Here is a 25,963-nt window from a genome sequence, read left to right as displayed (position 1 = left end):
GGGTCCCGGGCCAGGGGTGGGGTCATGTGGGGGGTGGTCACAGGGGTTACTCCCCTACCCCCAGCTTCTCCCCCCAAATAATTTCCCCAGCAGTTGCTGTCCCAGCCCGTCAGCTGTCGGGCCGGGACACTTTTGTTTACTTAGGTTTACCTTCGTGCCTGCAGATGCTCGAGGTAAACAAACCATCTCGGCCCACCAGCGGCTTATCCTGATGGCCCAGGAGCCAAAGTTTGCTGACCCCTGAATTATAGGGTCGGCTTATGAACGGGTCATACAAATTTTCCATTTTTACTTATCCATCTTGGGGGGGATCATCTTATAAACGAACCGGCTTATGATCAATTATATATGGTACTTTGATTTTCTTTTAGGATTATTCTTTGTTGAAATAAAGGGAAAAACATTGGGATTTAGTCTATTAAAATATTTCATTTAAAAGCATATAGTCACTTAAATTCCAAAACATGCATTCAAGAGAAGATCTTTTTCAAACTATGTTTTCATAGATATAATGAGTTGTTACATTTTCTGTTAAGTGAACATCATGTTATGAAAACAGAGCCTTGAGGGTTTTTTAAATGATATCATAAAATGTACCTACAAGAGTGTGGATTTAATTTTAAGACTTTATGGTATACTTGTATGTGTGAACAAAATGAACAATTTAAAATATATTTTGCAGTCATGTAATGCACTCTGACTTTTCACTTCTGAAATGCTTGACTGTTAGTGGTCATTTGTACATTTTACGCATTTTTATGCACAACAGTGTGAGGACTGAAATTTGGTAAATTTCTGTATAAGTCCTTTTACAATGTTGCAGTTAATTCTAGCAGTTGTCTTGTGGCATTGTGCAAAGTGGGTATTAACAAAAGATTGCTCTGCAGTCCTTGCTGACTAATGCAAGAAGATATTCAGTTCTTGTCAATGAATTTATCAGGAATTACAGATGGACTAGAAATTGCTTCTCAAAGTGATTACACCATTTGTACTACCACATACTGATTTTACAATAAAAGTCTTGGCCACAAAAGTTGAGATGAGTGCACAATTCATTTTACTGGGCAGTGTTAAAAACAGCATTATCAAATCTTTCATGATGTTTCTCTCATCATATACTGGACAGTCTCAAAGAAATAAAGCCTCACTTGGTTTCTTGACAGCAGATAATAAATTAACTGATATAATTCAATTGGGGAATTGAAAAATGCATTGAAAATAATGGGGCATAACATTCTAGGGTTAACATTTATTCATAGATGATGCAATTAAATAAAACAGGCATTAACTTCAAGGTCAGTCAGTAAAGTAATAAAATTGAATATTTTAATTGAATCGTAATTGCTTCCCGTTGATACATGCAAGTAAAGTAAAATAGATGTCAGCTCTGCAAATTATGGTTCTTCCTCCTAATTAATTTCTTAATTCTGTGTAGTTATCCAGGGTTTGGGCCTAGTTGTGGGTTTATCCACCCATCCAGCTTTCTTCAGAGCTGGTCACACTGAGAAAGAATCTGTATGATGTGCTTAAATAACATGTAGTAAGGGTTTATAGTATTTTCTTCTGCTTTAATCTGAATTGTTATGAGACTCTAAAGTAATCTATACCTTTCTTTACGGAAAAAGAAATACCATATAGTTAAAGTTAAGTTGGGTTCTGTGATTTATGATTATATATAAATATTGATAGTTCATTACATTGATAGTAGAAACAGGATTGGTAATTGCATCTAACTGATTAGCTTTCCTAGATTAAATGTATACCACTAGAGAATCACAATTTGCAAGTGACTGGTTTTGAAGGTACTGTAAATTCATCTGGTTCTTAAGGCCTTTATTAAACCACAGTTTATATCCACTCCCCATATAGATTTCATTGGAAAGGATCACTTCTAAACTGAATGAAACTGAAAAGGAAATACGTATTTTTCCTAAGAAAAATTAAACTTGTTAGATAAGAGGAAGCTATACATAGAAACTGAAAGCACGGTGACATTGCATTATCACAGATTTTAACATAGCCTTAGAATATATTGCAAGTTTAATCCTGTGTGCTTCCTACAGTATGGGTTTATTTGTAGATTGTGTACATATTACATTATCATTGTACGTTTCAAAACTATTCTGAATTCATGTGTGCCAAACAGACAAATATAGTTTTCTTCATGCCTGTGGGAAGCTGTGAAACTTATGAGTGATATGATGTGATATGCATTCTTCACAAATATAGTGCCAATCTATAAAAAGATAATGGAGCAAATAATTAAGCAGTCAGTTTGCAAACACCTAGAAGATAATAAAGTGATAAGTAACAGTCAGCATGGATTTGTCAAGAACAAATTGTCTCACAGCAACTGAATAGCTTTCTTTGACAGGGTAGCAAGCCTTGCGGATAGGGAGAAGAAGTAAATATGGTATATCTTGACTTTAATACGGCTTTTGATACTGTCTCGCATGATCTTCTCATAAACAAACTAGGGAAATACAGCCTAGATGGAGCTACTATAAGGTGGGTGCATAACTGATTGGAAAACTGTTCCCAGAGAATAGTTATCAGTGGTTCACAGTCAAAATGGAAGGGCATATCAAGTGGGGTCCCACAGGGACTGGTCTTGGATCCGATTCTGTTCAACATCTTCATCAACAGTATAAGCGCATAGAGAGTACACTTATAAAGTGTGGGAGGGGTTGCAAGTGCTTTGGAGGATTGAATTAAAATTCAAAATTATCTGGACAAACTGGAGAAATGGTCTGAAGTAAATACAATGAAATTCACTAAGGACAAATGCAAAGTACTCCACTTAGGAAGGAACAATCAGTTGCACACACGTAAAACATGGGAAATGACTGCCTAGGAAGGAATACTGTGAAATGGGATCTGCGGGGTCATAATGAATCACAAGCTAAATATGAGTCAGCAGTGTAACACTGTTCCAAAAAAAAAAAGCAAACATCATTCTGGGATGTATTGTAGGAGTGTTGTAAGCAAGACACGAGAAGTAATTCTTCCACTCTACTCCGTGCTGTTTAGGCCTCAATTGAAGTATTGTGTCCCTTTCTGGGTGCCACATTTCAGAAAAGATATGAACAAATTGGAGAAAGTCCAGAGAAGAGCAACAAAAATAATTAAAGATCTAGAAAATATGACCTATGAGGTAAAATAATAAAAACTGAGTTTGTTTAGTCTGGAGAAGAGAAGACTGAGGAGGAATATGATAACAGTTCTCAAGTACATAAAAGTTGTTACAAGGAGGCAGAAGGAAAATTGTTCTCCTTAACCTCTGAGGATAGGACAAGAAGCAATGGGCTTAAATTGCAGCAAGGGTGGTTTAGGTTGGACATTGGAAAAACTTCCTAACTGTCATAGTGGTTAAGCATGGGAATAAATTGCCTAGGGAGGCTGTGGAATCTCCATCATTGGGAATTTTTAAGAGCAGGTTAGACAAATACCTGTCAGGGATGGTCTAGAGCAGTGCTTCTCAAAGTTGGGCCGCCACTTGTTCAGGGAAAGCCCCGGGTTGGCAGGGCAAGTTTGTTTACCTTCCGTGTCCGCAGGTTCGGCCAATTGTGGCTCCCACTGGCCGCCGTTTGCCACTCCAGGCCAATGGGGGCTGCGGGAAGGGCGGCCAGCACATCCCTCATCCCGCGCCACTTCCTGCAACCCCCATTGCCCTGGAGCGGTGAACCGCGGCCAGTGGGAGCCGCGATCGGCCGAACCTGCACACGGCAGGTAAACAAACTGGCCCGGGCTGCCAGGGGCTTTCCCTGAACAAGTGGCAGACCGGCTTTGAGAAGCACTGGTCTAGATAATACTTAGTCCTGCCTTGAGTGCAGGTGACTGAACTAGAAGACCTCTCGAGGTCTCTTCCAGTTCTATGATTCTGTATCTATTTGTTATTGTGTCACATATTTGTAACATGCATATTCTATGCTAAATTTTTAAGAGAAAATATTAGGTTTATTAAAGAAACTGGGGTGATTTTTTTCAGAAAAGAAAGGTAGTGTGCTGATACACAGTCCATTTGGGTATAATGTGGATGGAAATGTGTAGAAGGTTATATAGCTCCTTGGTATGTTATCTTAGTAGCAAACAAGTATACAGTCAAATCCTGGATCCATTAAAATCAGATTCAGATACTAAATGGGTGTAAACTGGAATATCTCTATTGAAGTCAGTGGAGTTATTCCAGAGTATCAGCTGAGGATCTATGCCAAGAGGTTTTTTGCCATTGACTGTGATGGGATAAAGATCTGGTCCATAGGAAATATGTAGGCATCTGGTTATACCATGTAAATATGGTGGTTATGATAGTTATAATCTCCTTAGCTCCATGATCATTGCATAAATTGAAAACCATTAGATAAATTTACTTTCTGCATCGCTGTGGATATTGCTCATCTCTGTCCATAACATTGTGTCTCTTGCTATAGCACTTCATGGCAAAAAGCAAAGTAAGCTAAAAAACAATAAGCAAACAAAAGACAAAAAATGCATTGTATAAACAAAATATGTGAAGGAATGGGGGCAATAAAGTTTTATTACCACTTTTTCTGGAAAACTTGCCCCAGTTGCGGCTGTACCACTCATGAATAATGTTTTCCTTCCAAAACAGTAGTGGTAAAATCTTTATAACACCTAACCCTAATCATATATTCTATATTTGTAACATAATTGTGAACTATATCTTCTTGTCATAAATTAATGCATTTTGGGTAATACGTGTATGGTTCCCTATTACTAAAATAATAATAAAAAATAAAAATATGCAAAATGGACACAATCTGCCAGCACAGGTGACCAGATCTAAAGTTTCAAAATAAGCAGGCAAACTTAGACCAAAGGGGAAAAAAAAAAGATGGTAAACATAAAAAATACAAAAATGCAGAAACAGTATTTCATTGATGAAAATTAAAAGAACGAATCAAAAATTTACAAATACTAAAAGAAATTGAAAATAAAGCATACAGAAATCTCTTCCTGTTCTACAACTAATTAACAGATAACTGAATCTCCAACCCAGATCTGAATGCTTAGAAATAATGCACTGGTGGCCTACTCCTGTGCAACTACAATCAGCGGGAGTCTTGGCATTGATTTCAGTGGAACCAAGATTGTCTTGCGGTGCCAGATATAACCCCCAAAATAAAATTAAAATATTTTAAAATGATTCTCATATTGGCCACAGTCATAGTTGGATAGCATCTTATCCAAAGATGCAGATTACATTCTCAAATCTATATAAACATGAAGTTTCACTCTATTAATGACATACAGAAAAAAAAGTGACTTTTTCCATTTTAGCTATTAAGCAGTCTTTAAAGCACTTCCCTCAGGTTGTGAAATAATTTGCAATATGCTTCAATTAAATGTTTAAAATCTTCCTTAATGTTTTAAAATCTAACTTAAATTGTTTCAGCTTCACAGAATTTTAAATAAACTGAGTCCGTTATCAACAAATTTGAATGTATGCCAGTTACTTGAAATGAGCAAAAACTTTATTATAATAATAATTAATATTATTAATATATCTTACATTTATATAGTGACTTTCTTATTGAAAGATCCCAAAGTGCTTTACGAGCTATACAGTTGATCGGGGTCGGCAACCTACAGCATGTGAGCCGATTTTTGATGGCACGCATCAGCGGGCTGAGTGGCTCAGTCCACAGCCGCTCTGGGGTTCCAGCTGTTGCCCCGTTGCCAGCCGGGGTCCCGGCCGCCAGCCCCACTCAGTGCCCACTGCTGGTCTGGGGACCCTCAGGGAACCCCAGGTTGGCAGTGAGCTGAGCAGGCCGGCGGCTGAGACCCTGGCTGGGCAGAAGCCGGCGGCCGGAACCCCAGAGCGGCGGTGGGGCCTGGGGTTTCATTCACTCAGCCAGCGGCAGGCTGAGTGGCTCAGTCTGTTGCCAGACTGGAGTGCCGGCTGCACTCAGTGGGGTGTTGGTCTGGGCTTCCAGCTGCCGGCCCCAGTCAGCCTCTTGCTGGCCTGGGTGAGCAGAACCCCAGGTTGGTAGTGGGCTGAGGGGGGCTAGTGGCCGGTATCGGCTCAGCCCGCTGCTGGTCTGTGGTCCCGGCCACCGGCCCCGCTCAGCCCACTGCCGGTCTGGGGTCCAGCTGCTGGCCCTGCTCAGCCTGCTGCCGGTCTGGGGTTCCATTCACTCAGCTGGCAGTGGGCTGAGTGGCGTCGGGACCTCAGACCGGCAGTGGGCTGAGCGGTTCAGTCTGCTGCCGGTCTGAGGTCCCAGCTGCTGGTCTGAGGTCCCAGCCTGGGGTTCCATTCACTCAGACTGGCAGCGGGCTGAGCAGGGCCGGCGGCTGGGACCCCGACTGGCAGCGGACTGAGCCACTCAGCCCCCCACTCAGCCTGCTGAGTGAGCAGAACCCCAGACCGGCAGCGGGCTGAGCAGGGCCAGCGGCTGGACCCCAGACTGGCAGCAGGCTGAGCGGGGCTGGTGGCTGGAACCCCAGACAAGGATCACACTAAATTGATAAGATTTGCATTTTAATTTTATTTTAAATGAAGCTTCTTAAATATTTTAAAAACCTTATTTACTTTAAATACAACAATAGTTTATATAATGTAGACATAGAGAGAGACCATCTACAAATGTTAAAATGTATTACTGGCATGCAAAACCTTAAATTACAGTGAACCTGGCACACCACTTCTGAAAGGTTGCTGATCCCTGCTATAGATATTGCTTCATCCGCTCCTGAAATGCAGCCATCTCTGATGGCAGAAACAATGTAGCCTAGGAAATAAGGGTAAATACTATGTCCAGTAAAAAATATTGAATAATTTAGGTACAGCTGGCAGAATGTAACTATTCAGATGGTAATTTTGCCAGCATTCCTCCTCTTTCAAAAATCACCACTGGATTTTTATTAACTTCAAGTAGTTAGGACCTCTGTTTTTTTAAAGTTTCAGCTGAAAGATGACACTTCCAGTAGCATAGTGCCTCCTCAGAGATAACTGGGATCTTTTCTTTTTGTATTGACTGAGAAGGAGAAAAGTTACCTCTCACAACAGGTTCTGAGGCGCTATTGGACATGAATATTTTTCCATCCAAATACTGACTAGCTCCAGTTGTGTGCTCTGCTCCCAAGAACTGACTACATCACAGCCTAAAGTGATATGTCTGTTGACAAAACACAAAGGCAAAAAGCTAATGCAGGAGCAAAGGCAGCCAGTTACATGATTCCATTTACAAAAAAGAAGCTCATCATTAATATTTACACCTCAATGAAAACATAACTGTTCAGTCTAAATGAAAAATGGAAACACACAAACATCAAAAACACTTAAAAGAAAAGTCAAAGATACAAAAAGAAATGGAGCAACAAAGGAGCCCCCACCTTCCAAACTGAAGAGACACTGCAAGTATAAATCACTTTTATGCTATGTGTGTGTGTGTGTGTGTCAGAGAGAGAGAGAGAGTTACACATACATATGGCTTGGCAAAGGCATATGTAAAAGAAAATAGTAGGGGTGCATTGGCAAATTTGTCACTTCTGAATAGTGGGGGAACTATAGAATTAGTTATTTTTTATAGCACCTCACTGTTACAAACAGCAGAGTTACAAACTGACCAGTCAACCATGTACCTCATTTGGAATCGGAAGTGCACTATCAGGCAACAGAAGAGCCAAGACCAAAAAAAAAGGCAAATATAGTACAGTACTGCATTAAAAGTAAACTATGAAAAAAGGACAAAGCAGCATTTTTCCTCTTCGTAGTAAAGTTTCAGGGCTGTATTAAGTCAATGTTCTGTTGTAAACTTTTGAAAGAATATCCATAATGTTCAGAGTTACGAACATTTCAGCGTTATGAACAACCTCCATTCCTGAGGTGTTTGTAACGCTGATGTTCTACTGTATCTAAATACTACCACAGTCTGTGCAAGTTTATGTATTTTATTATTATGAACCTGAATTATCTATATTCCCTTGTGCTTGATGAAGTTTCTTAGAAATGAAATCATACAGTAACACAATACATTTTCCAGTTGACACAGTGCAAAGGAAATGAGCCTTATTTTTTACAAGCATGGAAACTGGTTGCCCAAAGGGAATAAGTGAGAGAATTCCAGCTTAGTACATTTACTTTAGGATCAAAATGATTTTAAATATACAGGAACTGACTTCCAAAGGACAATGTTACAAAAAAATCCACTTTGATGTCTAAACTACTTTCATTTATTTTATTTGTTAAATATATTTTAATATATCTTGGCAGGGTTAGATCCAGATAAACATCTAGGAAAAACATTGGATCAAATGGAGCCTTATCTTTTGGAGGTAAGTATCACTTAAAGCATGCTCAAAATATGCAGTGTTTCAAAGAGAAATTATATATATAGAAGCTCACTTAATAATATTAACTTAATTCTAGAAACAGTTACTTTCAGAAACAAGGTGTTAGGCTAAAGTTTGTTTTACAAAAAACATAGACATCTTCTGTGTACTTCATATGAGAATGGAACTCCTGTTAAAGTCAGTTGGCAAGAGGTGTCATATTATACGTTTTGAAAAGTAAGGTAGAGGATAAGAACCCTCAGTATTAAGGGCAAACTGACTTTTAGGTAATTATGATGGTCTTAAATACCCAAAAGTAATGTTAAAGTGGCTGATCATGACAGGGACTGTCAGAATTAGGTAAGTATCAGTACTGAGAAATAAAACATTTTGGAGTTTGAAGTGGCAACCATGTATTTGGGAATCTATATGAAGCAGTTTTGTGCTCTGAAGCAGATGTGATGTGTGCACAACAGTAAAGATTAATTTTAAGGGTTTTCTGGGAAGATGTGGGCTGGAAAACTCAAGAAGGAATAAGTGGTTGTTTCCTTTCCCATAGCATTAAGGGTGATGACTCCATCAAAAGTCACCAACTCTCTTAGAAATAAGAGTAAAGAGTATGTATTGTAGTTAGAATATAGTTGATTTCTGCAATTTTTTAAAAATAAGTTTTCTAATTTTAACTAACAGGGATACTGTATGCTAAGCATCCAAATATAGACAATATTTAACCTGACACTTCATTTACAGGGAACTCTTTTCTCAGTATGGTCTCCGTAGCTTGTCTTGGCACTGAGATTATCTGAAAAAGAAAAATCTAGGCAGGAAACCTCCTGCCTATATGCTACAACATTTTATTGGCTGGAGTAGCCTCCAAAGCCTGCTCCACTGAAAGGGGTCATCTTGGAAAGACTGGAGCATGCACTTAGCCCCAGAATTATCGACCATATGCAGCCTCCCCAAATCCTCCCCACCATTCATCCAATTATGGAAAAATTGGAAAGAGTCCAGCGGAGGGCAACAAAAATGATTAGGGAGGTAGAGCACATGACTTATGAGGAGAGGCTGAGGGAACTGGGATTATTTAGTCTGCAGAAGAGAAGAAGAGGGGGATTTGATAGCTACTTTCAGCTACCTGAAACAGGGTTCCAAAGAGGATGGATCTAGACTGTTCTCAGTGGTACCAGATGACAGAACAAGGAGTAATGGTCTCAAGTTGCAGTGGGTGAGGTTTAGGTTGGATATTAGGAAAAACTTTTTCACTAGGAGGGTGGTGAAGCACTGGAATGGGTTATCTAGGAAGGTGGTGGAATCTCCTTCCTTAGAGGTTTTTAAGGTCAGGCTTGACAAAGCCCTGGCTGGGATGATTTAGTTGGGGATTGGTCCTGCTCTGAGCAGGGGGTTGGACTAGATGACCTCCTGAGGTCCCTTCCAACTAGGGTGACCAGATCACCCAGGTCAAATATCGGGACGCGGGGGGGCGGGGTGGGGGCAGAGGGGAAAAAAATGGCGGCAGAGCAAAAAAAAAAAAAAAATCCCCCACCCCTGACTCCTCCTTCCTCCGCAAGCGCTGGAGGGAGGCCTGGGAGACTCGGGAGTGCGGGGCCGGGGTGAGTGTGAGTCTGGCCTGGCCCCAGCAGGCAGGACTCGGGTGCGGTACCTGGAGGGAGAGTAGAGGGCGGCCCGCGGGGCCAGGCAGCAGCTGTTCTCCCCACCTGGGCAGCAGGACTCGGGAGCAGCCACTGCTGCAGCTCCCACTACTGCGGGGGGAGGGAGCAGCCACTGCTGCAGCTCCCACTACTGCAGGGGGAGGGAGCAGCCGCTGGCCAAGCTCGGCGGCTGCGGCTCTGGCGCCCACGAACCCCCCAGGCCTGCTGCGGGGACCCAGCGCGCACGCTGCGCGCACCCAGCCCCTGGCCAGTCACGTCTGGGCTGGCTGCCCAGCTGGTGCAATCAGGCGGGCGGCCCCAGAGTGGAGGCAGCAGGCCCCAGTCCCCACATCCCGCTCGGGTCCCGCAGGGGAACAAACGGGGCTGGGCTGCCGATGCCTCCGCTGCGGGATTGCACCAGCTGGGCAGCCAGCCCAGATGCGACTGGCCAGGGGCTGGGCGCAGCATGTGCGCTGCTGGGTCCCCACAGCAGGCCTGGGCTCAGGGGGTTCGGGCCCGGGCGCCAAAGCCACAGCCACCGAGTGCCACATGCTTGGCCACTTCCTCCCCCCGCGACAGTGGGAGCTGCAACAGCGGCTGCTCCTGAGTCCTGCTGCCCAGGTGGGGAGAACAGCTGCCGCCTGGCCCCGCGGGCCGCCCCCTACTCTCCCTCCAGATACTGCACCCGAGTCCTGCCTGCTCGGGGCCAGGCCGGACTCACACTCACCCCCGCACCACGCTCTCCTGCGTCTCCTGGGCATGGCGTGCTTGGCAAGAGGCAGGGATTTGGGGAGGGAGCCAATGAGGCAGTGAGGGGGCAGGAGCCAATGGGGCAGGGATGGGGACAGGGATTTGGGGAGGGAGCCAATGGGGCAATGAGGGGGCGGGGATGGGGCAGAGATTTGGGGAGGGATCCAATGGGGGAAGAAGGAGGCGGAGTCGGGGTGGGGGAGGGCGTGAGCCCTTCCGGGCTCCGGACCCTTTGCTTGTTTGTCCAATGTCCCAACCTAACATTGGTCGGGACGCGGGACAAACAAGCAAATATAGGGACAGTCCCGATAAAATCGGGACGTCTGGTCACCCTACTTCCAATCTGATATTCTATGATTCTTTGACCAGTTCAACTGCAACAGTTTTACTGCTAAAAGGTCCACCAGAATTGAAGTAGGGATGTAGCGGGAAGGATTTGTCCTGAAGTATATAATTACACAATCCATTCCTTTCCACTAGAAACTAATGTCCCCAAGAGCATTGACAGGACTCTTTTCCTTACACAGACTAAAATTAGATAATCATTTGGCTGGATTTTTCGTTCTCCTGAACATGAAGCACAACACCTAGATGTGTTGTTCACTATTTTGAGGAACTAAAGATTGCGCATCTGAACCTGGTTTTCTGTATTTAATTGTATGTCATGTGGAGTTGTCTGGTTGCAGAATGAAAGATGGATGCCGCAACACAGACGCAAAGCCATCACCAAGCCTTATACAGATGTTCAAACTTCTTTGTGACTTGAGTGTTTGTCAAGAAGGTTTTCTTTTAGGAATTATGTGAATAACTTTGCTGAATAGAATATCATCATAACCAACTATGTTTCTTGGAAGCTAAAATACACCACTAAGTTTAACAAAGAAACAGTGCTGTACCATGAGTTTTACAGATAAGGAAACTGAGTTACTGTGAGGTGAAATAATTTGGCCAAAGCAGCATAGGAAGTTAGTGAGAGAACTTGGACTAGAACCCAATTTTACCAACTCCCAATCTGGTGCTCGAACCACTAGCTAGCTCCTTGTGTTTACCACTTGCCGGTTACATTCCTGGGATAGCTTCAGATTTTATAACATCTCCCCGGAAACAGGGCCGCCCGGGAAAAGGTGGGGGCGGCAAGCGGGGCAATTTGCCCCAGGCCCCGGGTCCTGCAGGGGCCCCCACAAGAATATAGTATTCTATAGTATTGCAACTTTTTTTATGGAAGGGGTCCCCGAAATTGTTTTGCCCTAGGACCCCTGAATCCTCTGGCAGCCCTGCCCAGAAACATAACTGTTGCAATATATAATTGCTGATTCAGTTTTTGCCCCTTGTCTTCTGTGTGTGGTGGGCTCCCAAGTAATGCCCACTAGCTCATATTGCATTTGAGGCTTGGTATACAAATGAGAATCCATGTGCAGTCCTGACCAAATCAGTACAAGTTAAGACTTTGGCATTTGTTTAGCACAACAAAAAAGAAACCTCTCTCTGGGAAGCAGGTTTATTGACTAGCATGTGTTAGGTACGTGTATGTACTACACAGGATGCAGTGGAGATGGCTTGGGAATGGTAAATTCACTACATTCATTATTTGGAGACTCTTTGGGGCCAAAGGTAATGATAGACAGTTATATGCAGTTTAAGACCATAATAAACACTAAAGTGGTTTATTTTTTTTCCCACTGACCTCTGAAGTTCACTTAAAAACAATGTTTCCATTATGCAGAAGCTGTTTCTACACGATCCTGATAACTGTTTGCAAATGAAGTAATAAGATACTTTTGTGGTGATCATGCAGTTATGACTAATGTACTTCGACTCAGACTGCGTACAAGAAGCAAAAGGAACTGGTGCTTGGGGTACTTGGTGAGGGAGAGTAGAGGAATAATGCCTGGCTGTTGGAAGCCTGCTAGATTAATAGGAGTGGGAAGATGCCCCAGAAATGGGGTGGTGTGTCAGTGAGCCCAGAAAATAAGAGGAAAGATGATAGGATGGAGCTGACCAATCTCTGGGAGCAAGAAGGGTGTCTCTGGCAAGAAACAAAGTGAGAGGTGGAAGCAGGAGAGAGGGAGAGAAACACACACAATAAGTAAGCCTTTCCTATGTTATTTTTCATATCTAATTTAAGTGTCAAGATATTAATTAGTTGCATAATAGTGACAGCAAATTTATCTATGTTGTTCCACAACAGAAACTTCATCCTTGTGAACAGAGAGGGCTAGATCCTCAACTATTGCACACTGGCGTTGTTCCATGACCAATAGCTCTGTGATAGGAGTTTTCAAACTTCATTGTACTGCGACCCCCTTCTGACGACAAACATGACTACACAACCTCAGGAGCGGGGACCGAAGCCTGAGCCCGCCCGAGCCCCACCACCTCAGGTGGGGGGGCCAAAGCCCGAGGGCTTCAGCCCCTGGCGGGGGGCCTGTATCCTGAGCCCTACTGCCAGGGCTGAAGCCCTCAGGCTTTGGTTTTGGCCCCAGCAAGTCTAAGCCAGTACTGGCAACCCCATTAAAACGGGGTCACAACCCACTTTGGGGTCCTGACCCACAGTTTGGAACCGCTGCTCTATGACCAGTTACACGATCTGAGGAGCTTACCCCTTTGTGAATAAGAAAATGGGAATTATTTTTAAAAACATAATAATTGTGTCTTCAGACTCTTGCATGACCTTTCAATAGTTGATTTTAAATAATTTTGCGTATAGGCTAAAACATATTTCCAATATTTACTTTGTATGTGTGAATGAGAGAGAGAAAAATGATGGTGGTGTTAGTCCTTTTTGATTATTTTATTTGCCTCACACATTTTTCCCAGTCCTTGTTGTCTATGGTATCCAAAGTTTCAGAGTAATACTTACCAAAAATGTGAGCTTGGAGCATAATGTAGCTGGTAATGAAGTAGAGAACATTTCACTTCTAGGTCACTGCTATGAATGTAGCACATAGTAGTAGTGACCAGAAGTCATTGCTGTCTGATGTCTGTTCAATGAATGACCTGTGTAAAATGAGTTGGCAGTCTCATTGCAGCTCCTAGAGTATACTGGTTGATGGATCACAAAAACTCCTTACAGTTGGCTCCTTGTTGACCATCTCAAAAGAAAGGCAAGGACTGAATGGGTATAAAGGACAGAATTAACTTCTTACCAGGGTACCCCTCCAGCAGAGTACTGAAATAAGTTGGCAGGACAGCATGAGGAAGCTTACACAGCTAACATTGTTTTGTAGCTCTTTTTGTGGTATGCCTGCTATAAAAGTCAGCACAAATAAATTACTTTTACTAGATAGGTGCCTAGTGAAACTGAAGCATTAACTACAAACTGAAGATAAATGCTTGGGTTTATGATTTTTAAAAACTTATTTTCTAGCAACCTGATGAGGTCTTTCACATCAGAAACACTGACAGACATGAAGGGATAAGGAGAGAGCCCAGACATGGTGAGGAGGCAGAGAGGGGACATGATGCCTCAGCCAAATCAAGGAAAATATCACATTAACTCCATTAATAAGGCTGCAGCTCTCACAGACCCCGAAGGCAGGAGGAGCCCAGAGGCTCCTGGTTGCAGGAGGGCAGAATATCTCTTGGGGCAGAATATCTCTTTCTGAGGAGCCCTTTCAGACCCACCTGCCCAGTTCCCTAAGAGCTATGATAATAGAGGCCATCTCCAGGCTCTCCTCTTTCATTGCTACTGTTTGTGCTCCTCTCATCCCAGTCCTGTATATCTAAAGTATTTATATAATCCACCATGACTGCACTATTTGAGTGCCTCACAAGATTTTATATATGTAAGTCTTCTGTCAGCTAGGTTGTGAGGTACGTCCATTTTACAGATGAGGGAACTGAGGCACATAGAGACTATAGGCCAGATTTTCAAAGGTGTTTAGTCTCACCTAAAGATGCAGATATGTATTTATTGGGATTTTTTGAATAGCACCTAAGCAGGGTAGGCACCTAACTCACACTGAAATTAATGTGAGTTGGGTGCCTAACTTGCTTAGATACTTTTGAAAATCCCACTAGAGGTGGAGATAGGTGCCAGCTACCTTAGAAAATCTTGAACAGTGACTTTCTTAAGGCCACCCGTACAAATCTCTGGTGTGGGAGGGAATTGAACAGAGCTCTCCCAAGTCGCAGGCTAACACACTAACCACTGAACCACCCTTTCTTTCCAGGTCACACTCCCACTGTGAAAACCCCTTGTGGCTGCAGTTAGAGTCAGAGGCACTCTGCCCCCAAAATACCCCATTGTCTCTGCGCTCTGATTTCTGATAGGCAAGAAGAGTGAATGATTTTATAAACACACACCTCTAGTCTCTATGGTTTATGCTCCAGCCATATATTAGATTAATCTAGCTGAGTCTGTAGAGGCTAGTCATGTTTAAATGTAGAGAGTGCCACTTCCTGTTTTCTTATTCTTTCCTTGGGAGATTCTGGCTCAGCCCATGAAAAAGCACTTAAAATCAAGAGTCTCCTGGTGTGGAGAGTGACAGAATGGGCCTGCAGTGCTGTCATTGTGCCATATTGCAGAGGAGGAAATTACATATATGTGGCTGTGATGCCACCTTCTTGCCCCAACTCTGATGTTCTGTGACCAGAGGCAAAAGCATCAGGGTTGAGTTGTTGCATAAAAAAACCCCAAAACACTATTTTCCTCTCTCCCTGTCCGCAGTGGAGATACCACTAATAGCAGGTATAAAAAGCTATTTACTTACTTTAACTTGTGAAGTCTTTATCCAACCAAAGTATTAGCCCTTTTTGCTGGTGGAGTTTGGCTGTGAAATGAGCTTTCTGAGAAAGGTAGGTTAAACCAAAGGTTACGATTTAAACCCTTTGTCTTTGGGAAACATTTCCCATAGTAACCAAAGTGATACGAGCAGAGGGGAAGAAGAGAAGAGACATTAGATAGGGGAGAGCCAAGGGAATAAAGGGGCATGGTTGCTGCTTCCCCCTCAGTTCCTTCTTACTGCTCATGGTGAGAGGTGGAGCTCCCTGCTGCTTCTGAGCTTTGGCTAGACAGCCTTTGTAAAAAAGAAAAAAAAATCTTGTATATAGTTGTAGGTTAGTTTAGTTTAGTGTTAATTTAGTGTAGTGAGTAAATTAGTTTAAATTAAGATTCACTATGGAGAAATCCCCAAGTTTTAAACGTGTCATGTGCAGGGCTATGACTCCTCTTAGCAATAAGTACAAAAGTTGTCTAATCTTCTGAGGTGAGCGACATGAGGGACAAATGTTCTATTTGTACCCCCTTTGAGACAAGAATGAAAAAAACAGAGGGATTTCCTCCTTAAAATACATCTTCTCAAGAAGGCAATGCATCCCAGAGGGTCCTTCTGGCTGCCTAGCCATGTATATGTTGAACGATTCTTGCGCTGCCCTTCAATCACTGGGTATCTACACTCCAGTAACAAAGAGGAAGCAGTTCAAGTCCCAAACAGAGTACAGATCTTACCATCATCAGAGATTTCAGGATGCCTCTAGAAGATGATCTAAGTCTCCTAGGCATCACGCATTGGCATTGTCCACAACACACCTTTCTACACCAGACTTTGATTACTTTGAAGCAGTCATTTTGATATCTCAGTTGAGGACAATGTCTCATCTTCTACATACATCCAAACCCTCTATTGTGGAAGTACCTTTTTCTCTTTTACGATGCATTGGCAGTGATTATATCAGACAAGTGGGTCATCAGCACAGAAAAAGAGGGTTACATTATACAGCTCACCCACCTCCCTTTCCCCAGTCCACCTGCCCCATACCTTTTCAGGAACCTGTCTTACAAGACTATTTTAGATCAAGGATTATCGTCTGTATTGGAATTGGGGGCAATAGAGGAAGTTCCTTACCAACACAGAGGGAAAGGCTTCTTTTCCTGCTACTTCCTGATTCTCACAAAGAGAGATGGGTTTGACCCATTCTGGTTTTAAGAAATCTGATTGAATTTATCAAAAAGATGAAATTTAGGATGGTCACCATGGCATCTGTTGTCCCTTCCTTGGAGACTGGAAATTGGTGTTTGCCAGTGACCTGCAAGATGCTTCTTGACATGTGGAAGTACATCCCAGCCACTGAAAATATCTTCAATTCATGGTACCCATCATGCACTACCAATACACAGTGCTATTCTTCAGCCTATTGTTAGCCCCAGGGTGTTTTCCAAACTTATGATAGCGATAGCATCCATCTGTGCCATTTAGGAGTTCAAATATTTCCTTTCCTAGGCGATTGGCTAGGTCTTCTATCCATAACAGCATCCTCTTCTCAGACATCTGTTCTGTTGTCTAGGTCTAAAACTGCATGTACAGCAATCAAAATTACATCAAACACAGCAAATAAGTTTCATAGGGACTGATATCAGTGCCACGACTGCCATGGCTTACCTCCTGATGAACAGGTTCCAGTTCATAGTCTCTGTCTGAGAGCTCAAGAGCAACTTGAGAACAACACTGCATTCTTGTGTACAGCTCTTGGGACATATGGTCTTGTGCATGTACATGACTTAACATGCCAGAATTCCCCTCATATGTCTGCAAGCCTGGCTATTGTCCAAGCAGACATTTGCTGAACATACTCATTTGCATACCCTATGAGTGTGTAAGTCCCTGAATTGGTGGTGAGACCCTACGAATGTATGCATAGGGGTTCCTTTCCTGCCACCAGAGCCAACTATGACATTGATAGGAGACGTATCCACTAGGTGTTGGGGACCCATCTGGTCAAACTTCAGTTCAAGCTTTTTGGATGCCTCTGGAACTTTCATTCCATATAAATACACAGGAACTTTGAGGTATCGGGTCTGTGAGATGTTCATTTTCAAGTTCTCACTGACAATGCCATTACTATGTTTTATCGGAACAAGCAGGAAGGTGCAGTGTCACCTCAGCTGTGCCAGAGAGCAGTCCACTTCTGCATAAAGAACAGTATTTTCCTAAAGGCCTTTCATCTCCCAGGGCTGAGAAACAGTGTTGTGAATTCCCTCAATAGGAATTTCATAGACCATCACAAATGCTCAATAAAAAGGGGTGTTCTGCAAGGAAGTTTCTATGAGTGGGAATACCCAATAACAGACTTGCTACCACTCTAAACACCAAATGGAAGAGATTTTCTTCCAGGTTCTGACACAGATGCCTTCCATGTTGAGCCATTTGCTGTACGTTTTTCCTCCAGTCCCTCTGATTCCTAGGATGATCAGGAAGCTCAGAAGAGACAAAGCAGCTTCATAGCATTTACTTGGCCAAGGCAGTGCTGAAACAAAGATTTACATCGACTCTCCATTCATCCACCCATATCACTACCTCTGGGTGAGGATCTTTTGTCTCAAAATCAAGGCAAATCACAGCACCCAAACTTGCAATCTCTTTGCCTAACAACATGGATGATCTCTGGTTGAGCCAGGAAGAAAGAGTTTGCTGCTGAGAAGTCCAAGCCATTCCGGTAAACAGCAGAAAAAATTCCACCAGAGTCACTTATGCAGCAAAATACAAAAGGTTTTCAATCTGGGCAGAATCTCATCAGCTATCTCCTGATAATACAGACATTAGACATATACTAGACTACCTGTATAGTGTCAGTTCAGTGAGAGTCCATTTAGCAGCCATTTCTGCAATACACCCCACCAGTGGATGGGGTTTTTTTTGAAGCCCTTGATATTTGGATTTTTAAAGGGTCTTATCAGTGTGTACTCCTCAGTGTCCAATTCATTACCTTTATGGGACACATATTGATGTGTCCCCCCTTTTAGCCTTTCTCCTGCAATTGCTGTCAATGAAAACATCGGTTTTGGTGGCAATTACCTCTGTAAAGAAGGTGTCAGAGTGCCAGGCACTTCTAGCTTAACCTTCTTTCTCTCAGCTTGGCTGGTCTTAAGATTCCTTCTTTCGCGACCTGCCTCTCTCTGAAATCTCTTTGCCAGAGGGCTACTTTCCCTTCCTTACATTCAGAGTGGAGTCTATTGAGCCATATATGTCCCAGTCCTGCAGTAGTAATTATCCTGCAGCTCCCTTTAGGGTTCCAATTTGTGCAAACAGAGTGAAGGAAAAGGAGAATGTTGCCACCCTATATTATTGAGAGAATGCTGTTACCCAGTTAAAACCTAAAACATTTATTTAAAAATTAAGTGACTTTCTTTCCATGAAGAATTATCAACCCTCACTGCCTGAAAAGTGCCACTGATGAATATGTAAGGCGTTTCCGCACAAGATTGTTACCTACATGGTACTTTTATTGATTCATGGATGGTTGGTTGGAAGTAGTCTGTTGATGATTACATTTCAAAATTAATTCACAAATTTCAATTATTTTGATGTCATAGGTCAGTATTTAGAGCATGGTCCTAAAGTATTATTTTTCTGACATCAAAACTTCAGCCTAGAGCAATAGAAAACAGTACACCCCAATGAACCCACTACAGTAACTCCTCACTTAAAGTCGTCCTGGTTAACGTTATTTGAGGGGTAGGCAACCTATGGAACGTGTGCCGAAGGCGGCACGTGAGCTGATTTTCAGTGGCACTCACATTGTCCAGGTCCTGGCCACTGGTCTGGGGAGCTCTGCATTTTAATTTAATTTTAAATGAAGCTTCTTAAACATTTTAAAAACCTTACTTACTTTACATACAACAATAGTTTAGTTATATATTATAGACTTAGAAAGAGACCTTCTAAAAACATTAAAATGTATTACTGGCACGCAAAACCTTAAATTAGAGTGAATAAATTAAGACTTGGCACACCACTTCTGAAAGGTTGCTGATTCCTGTGTTATTTCCTTGTTACATTGCTGATCAATTAGAGAACATGTTCGTTTAAAGTTGCGCAATGCTCCCTTATAATGTCGTTTGGCAGCCGCCTGCTTTGTCCAGTGCTTGCAGGAAGAGCAGCCCATTGCAGCTAACTGGTGTGGGCTTGGAACCAGGGTGGACCGGCAGCCCCCCAACAACTCCCGTTCCCCTAAGTTCTCTGTGCAGCAGCCGCCCAGCAGGCTATCAGTTGCCATCAGTTCAGCTGTCCCTTCCACCACTGCCATGTGCTGCTCCTGCACTCTGCCTTGGAGCTGCTCCTTGGAGCCTCCTGTTTAGGGTGACCAGATAAGAGACATGAAATATTGGGACACGGGGTGGGAGGGGGAAGTGGGGAAAGTGTGTCGCTCGCAGAGCAAAACAAAAAACAAAAACGAGAGCCAGCTCGGAAGGGGGAAAAAAAAAAAGCTGCCGGAGCATAGGAAAAATTGGTGGGGGCTAAGCACCCACCGGCAACTCCCCGCCGGGGGCTGGGGGCGGGGCCAAGCGGCACACCTGCAGCCTGCCAGCCCCGGAACTGCAGCTGCTTTGGAGGCTGTGGGGAGAGCAGTGTGGCCAGAAGTGAAGAGACTCTCTGGCCCTGCCTCTTCCCTTCTCTCTCTGCTGGCTGTGCTGCCTCTTCTTGCTCCTTCTCTTGAGGGAAGGGGCTGTGTCCCACCGCTCCCTCTCTATACCCGTTCATAAGCCGACCCCCTTTTCTGGTGCTTCCCTTTTTTACTAAAAAAATTCGGCTTATGAAAGAGTATATATGGTACGTTCTTTTCTGATTTATATCCTGAAGATTAAGGTTATGAGTGAAATGATGTTCTTCTGTGGCTTCTATGTGAATTGCAGGATGATTGTCAAAAAATTGCAGCTGAGTTGTGGACAAACCATGGAAAATTGTAGAAAAGTAATAACAGACTTTATTATTTGCGGTAATAGAGTCCCTTATTACTTTTCTGCAATTTTCCACTGGTGGGGGTCTGGGGCTGAGCGTGAGAACAGGGGGCTGGATAGTGCGGGCTCCCACTGTTGGCCGCTCAGGGCTGAGAGTGGCCACTTGGGGCTGACAGCAGGGGAGCCCATTCTCAGCCCTGTGGTGGCCAGGACTCCTGCTGTCAAAATTATGGTGGAAGCCTAATATTGCAGAATCTGAAATTTCCTCAATATTGCAAGTTAAGTAGGGCCATAATCATGGGTCATTTTTATCAGCACAGTAAAATAATTATATTATTTCATTGTGACAAGGAAAGTTCTTCTTCGAGTGATTGCTCCTATGCATTCCAGTTAGGTGTGCGCGCCGTGCGTGCACGGCATCTCGGAACTTTTTACCCTAGCAACCCCGGCGGGCCGGCTGGCGCCCCGTGGAGTGGCGCTGCTATGGCGCCCATTATATACCTCAGCCGGCCCGTCCGCTCCTCAGTTCCTTCTTACCGCCCGTGACGGACAGTTGGAACTGTGGAGTGCTCTCTGTCCTCCACAACCCTAGCTCTCGCTACTTTTTGTTGTACATAGTTTGTTTAGTGTTAGTATAGTTAGTTCAGTAGTTAGTTAGTTAGTATTTTAGGTAAGGATAAGGGGGGTATTTCCTCCCTTCCCTTCCCCGGTGCGGGCTCATGCCCAAGGCACCGGGCTTTAAGCCCTGCGCAGCGTGCCAGAGGCCTATGCCGGTTGGTGACCCTCACGGCTCCTGCCTCCGTTGCCTGGGCGAAGGACACCGCACGGACAAGTGTGCTATCTGTTCAGCATTCAAGCCGCGGACCCGTAAGGAGCGAGACATTCGCCTAAAACAGCTCCTTATGGAGGCGTCCCTCCAACCCCCGGCACCGTCCGCGCCGGCACTGAGGGCTTCCTCGGTGCAGAGGGCACCCGCGGCACCGCGCCGTTCTGGCACCGCGGCCCCGGTACCTAAGCCGGCGGCTAAGAAGACCCGGCACCGCTCGCTTTCGCCTTCCGACAATCAACAGCTGGTGAAAGCAGTGGCAAAGGCCCGCACGGAGGACGCCGCGAGAGTGGCTGCGGCCGTGCGTAAAGCGTGCCCTGGGCCCTCGACTCCGGCACCGCAAGCGCCGTCGAGTCCGGCATCGCCACGCTCCCCGGCACCGACCGTGGTTGAGCCAAGGCTGCCATCGACGCCGGAGACATTCTCCTCCGCGCGTGAGCTGATCCGGCTCATAGAGGCACCGAGCCTCCGGCCCCCGGCACCGCCGGTGCGGGCTGTCGTCTCAGTGGGAAAACCGGCCAGAATGACACGGCCGCCCTCTCTGGACGAACGGCACGGAAGGCGCTCCCGGTCCCGGTCCCGGCGCAGGTCGCCGTCCCGTCGTTCGGGATCTCGACGCCGCTCCTCATCCCGGCACCGAGCACCATCCCGACGCCGGTCTGAGTCCCGGTACCGCTCTCAATCTCGGTACCGGTCGCACTCCCGGCACCGATCCAGGTCCCGGTCACCGTACCGTCGGTACCGCCGGAGGTCTCCATCCCGGCACCGTTCACGGCACCGCGACTCTCGTAGTCATTCCCGGCACCGCAGATCCCGGTCCCGGTCGAGCTCCCAGCACCGGTCGAGCTCCCGGCACCGCGGTAGCCGACGGTCACGATCGCCGTCCCACCGGCGATACACGTATCGACCCTCGGCGCCGTCGGCGGAGGGACTCCCGTCTTCAGCGGTTCAATCCCTCGGCGCCTCGGCACCGCCTTGGCCATCCCGCCCAGCATCGGTGGCCTCCGGTGCGGATGATACCGCCCACCGGTTGCCGACCCCGCAAGGACTCCATCATGAACAGTAGGGCTACTGGGTCCCCTGGGCGCATCATGAGGCGCAGGGCATCCCATTTCCTCTGCGGGATGTGACCACCGGGACCAGGGTCCCCGAGGCGACAGTTAGCCGGCCGCCTCCCTCTCCTCCGCACGAGCCCTCCGCTCCTCTGGACCGCCAATCAGCCACACCGCACGACTCAGCGGAGGCTCAACCAACAGCCCCGGCGCCGGAGCCAATTGTGCAGGGCATATCTTCATCGTCCTCGCCGGACGAGGCGGTGGCAGGTGCTGCGGCCAACGAACCCCCGCCCATTGACCTTCGGGCCTTCCAGGACCTGCTTCGCCGAGTGGCGATGGCCATGGGTCTCCCCGTCGCGGAGGTCCAAGAGGACAAGGACCCGATCACCAATGTGGTGGGCGCGGACGCTCCCGTCCGAGTGGCGTTGCCCTTTGTACGGACAATTCAGAAAAACGCCACTTCGCTCTGGCTGTCCCACGCTTCCATTCAACCCACAGCACGCGGGGTCGAGCGTAAGTACTCAGCCCCCCCAACGGGCTATGAGTACCTCTACTCCCACCCAACCCCGGACTCCCTGGTCATTCAATCCGTCAACGACCGCGAGAGGCACGGCCAACCTGCCCCTGCGCCCAAGTCCAAGGACGCCCGACGCATGGACCTGCTCGGCCGTAAGGTCTACTCCGCAGGGGGCTTACAAATGCGGATTGCAAACATCATGGTCCTTCTCGCCAGGTACGTCTTTGATATCCTGACGTCCCTGGCGAAGTTCACGGAGCTCCTGCCATCAACATCCCGCCAGGAGTTCTCGGCCTTGTTGGACGAGGGAAAGAAGTCCTCCAGGTCCTCTATCACGGCCGCCCTCGACGCCGCGGACTCCGGGGCTCGGACCTTGGCATCCGGCGTGACGATGAGGCGCATCTCCTGGCTGCAGTCCTCCACCCTGCCGCCGGAGGTGCAGTATACCCTCCAGGACCTCCCCTTCGACACCCAGGGTCTGTTTTCCGAAAAGACGGATTCTCGGATCCAGACCCTGAAGGACGGTCGCATCGCCATCCGTACGCTCGGGATGCACACGCCGGCGACGCAGCGCAGGCCCTTCCGGCCGCAACCCTCCCGCTACCAACAGCGCTATCGGCAAAATCAAATGCACGCAACAGTAATATTTGCTTGTACAGTATTTTTACTTGATAGAGAATTAGAAATTGTTTGTGGTTTGAACAGTTGCACCAGAATTTAATTATTACTTGTTGGCCTGTTGGTGAAGATGAAGTGTATGGAAGGTTTAATACCTGATATGTTCTCTGACTGGGAGCTATAAAATCTTGCCCTTGCAGCAGGTTGGATTCAGTAATTGAATTGCCTTTCCCATCTCTGAGTACTAAAATTCTGTGATAAACTCTGCCTTCACCCTGCAGTTTCATGGTCAGGATAGCAGGAGGATGAGTTGTATTGACTATGTGGGCTTCACTTTGTATACGTAATCAAAGATTTATTTGTATCTTTGTTTGATGCTGGATTTCATCTAGTGTAAAAGTTGTTTCCATGATACTCTGGTATTTGTTTTAGGTTTAGAATTGGACTGGATATCAACTTTTCTTGAGTGGTGTAATTTGTAAATATAATGAGAGGTGAGGTTGTTTTGACCTATTACAACTATGAGGCAAGATCCCCCTCTCATGAAATTTAGGTTTAGCTTTAAAAGTTATTCTTATTGAGTTGTCACTTTTATTATGCATGTCAGATCTAGCTTGCAAAACAAGATAACACAAGTCTGTAAAAAATGTTAGTGTTTTAAAGTAATTGAAAGCTGGTTCCTGCCTCACTGAGGGCAGCTTGAAAAATATTGCTCAGCTTCTTTTACTTCTAAAAGGCACATTAAGAGCCTGATCCTTTGAGGTGCTAAGTATCTTCAGTTGCTAGTGACTTCACTGGGAGTTTAGAATGTTCAGGACCAAATATGATCCTAAGCACAATGGCACTGAAAGTTGGGATTTCCCAACAAGGACAGCAAATTTAGACTCTCAGCTTTGAAGTATTTGATGTTGGTTTCCAGGAAGAACTCACAGCACTCAAGGCTTAAAAGCAGAACCATCAAGTTTAGAAATAACTTACACAGTAAACATTCATTCCTTATTGTCACTATGAAATATTTTTAGCTAGGCTACACCTGTAAAAATATCCAACTTCTTTGTTCCTCAAAAATACACGCATTTCATAGGTTTTTTGTTTTTTTAAGACAAACAAACCTGTGTATTAGTTTTATTTTTCAGTAGCTCTATTTAGTATTCATTGCAGCAGACGCTCTTGGCAGGAAAAAGTTCTGACTAACTGTTTTGTAAGTTGTCCATTCTTATTGTATCAACATTAATTATTTTTGATAGATTTGTCCTATAAAAACCTTGCTGCACTTTTTGACAGGTGAAACTGTCTTGTATGTCAGGATTATAATTTTTGAAAATGAAGGCTTGATTAAATGTATGTTTGGTTATTTTTACACATGGAGATATTCTCTCTTTAGGAAGGAAATGCCTGTGATAACTTTGGCTTTAAAAAGATAATTTTATCTTTATTTAAGATGAGATTTGAATTTTCCATCACAAAATGAGTAAACAGTCATGTAGAATTTTATGACAGATACCATCTTTGTCTGAGCTATTAGATTTTTTCAGAAATAAAAGGTTGAAAAGAGTGCAAGCAAAATGGTATTTAACATTTTCCAGCTTCAGATTCAGTGTCAAAGGGCTATGATTAAAAATGTGATCTCTGATCCTGTAAAAGGATTAAGTTCTTTGTACTACTTTCTTTTTTTTATGTCTGTGTTCAGAGTCCCTGGTGTTCTTTATGCTAAGGTGATGACTCAAGTCATCCAGATCTGTTAAAAATATTTTAAAAGAAATACTTATTAAAGAAAACTGAAAGCTTAACTAACACTCTCCATACTCAGGAATACTAGTACAGTTTTATGTAACATATCAGACATATCCATTACTTGAAATCCTCTGGTATTGTAAAAATAAATCCCCTAATATAAAAGTAACTTTAGTCTTGTGTAAAATATAAACAGTTTCACTGAAAATATATCTATAAGACTAAATACTTTGCCTTAATTTATCCTGGAAAAAAAAGGAGATGGGGGACTAATATTTTTGATCTCACTTCAATTAGAGACAGATACAGACAGCTACTCTATCATGTATAACGAATGAGCTGAGGGTGCTCGACATGTTAAGCATCAAATGCATAGTTTACAATGATTCAGAATTGAATTGAAGTCACAAGGAGTCAGATCAGCAACAATAATAATAATAATTAATAAAAATTACACATTATAGATTTTAAGGCCAGAAGGACTATTGTATTATCTTGTCTGACATCCTGTCTATCTCTGGCTATTAATTTCATCTAATTACCCTTGTATTGAGCCCATTGACTTCTGATTCTGATTCATTGACTTCTAAAGCACATCTTCCAAAGAGGAATGTAGTCATGATTTGATGAGCTCAAGACATGGAGACTCCACCACTTCCTTTGTTTCAATGGTCAGTCACCCTTACTGTTACCAAAAAAAAAAAAAATTGTGCCTAATTTATTATTTGAATTTGTTGGGCATCAGCCTCCAGCCACTGGTTCTTTTTCCACTAGATTCAAGAGTCCCTTACTACTCCGCATTTTTTTCTCACAAAGTTACTTGTACTGTACAGTATAAACAAG

At 44.4% G+C, this 25,963-nt stretch overlaps 1 protein-coding gene across 9 annotated transcripts in view; it reads left to right on the top strand.

The window, feature by feature from the left end:
* The window catches only part of DPH6 (diphthamine biosynthesis 6), a 380,184-nt gene that overhangs the window by 129,902 nt on the left and 224,319 nt on the right, over window positions 1-25,963 (top strand). For all 9 annotated transcript variants that reach the window (XM_039533241.1, XM_039533240.1, XM_039533239.1 and 6 more), the window contains exon 6: window positions 8,237-8,298. In XM_039533241.1, the coding sequence (XP_039389175.1) occupies window positions 8,237-8,298 (62 nt within the window). The remainder of the gene's footprint in view (window positions 1-8,236; window positions 8,299-25,963) is intronic.

Source organism: Mauremys reevesii, linkage group 4, assembly GCF_016161935.1.
Source record: "Mauremys reevesii isolate NIE-2019 linkage group 4, ASM1616193v1, whole genome shotgun sequence".
Lineage (NCBI taxonomy): Eukaryota > Metazoa > Chordata > Testudines > Geoemydidae > Mauremys > Mauremys reevesii.
The sequence above is the reverse complement of the archived record's forward strand: the minus strand, read 5'-3'. Positions and strand labels throughout refer to the sequence as shown.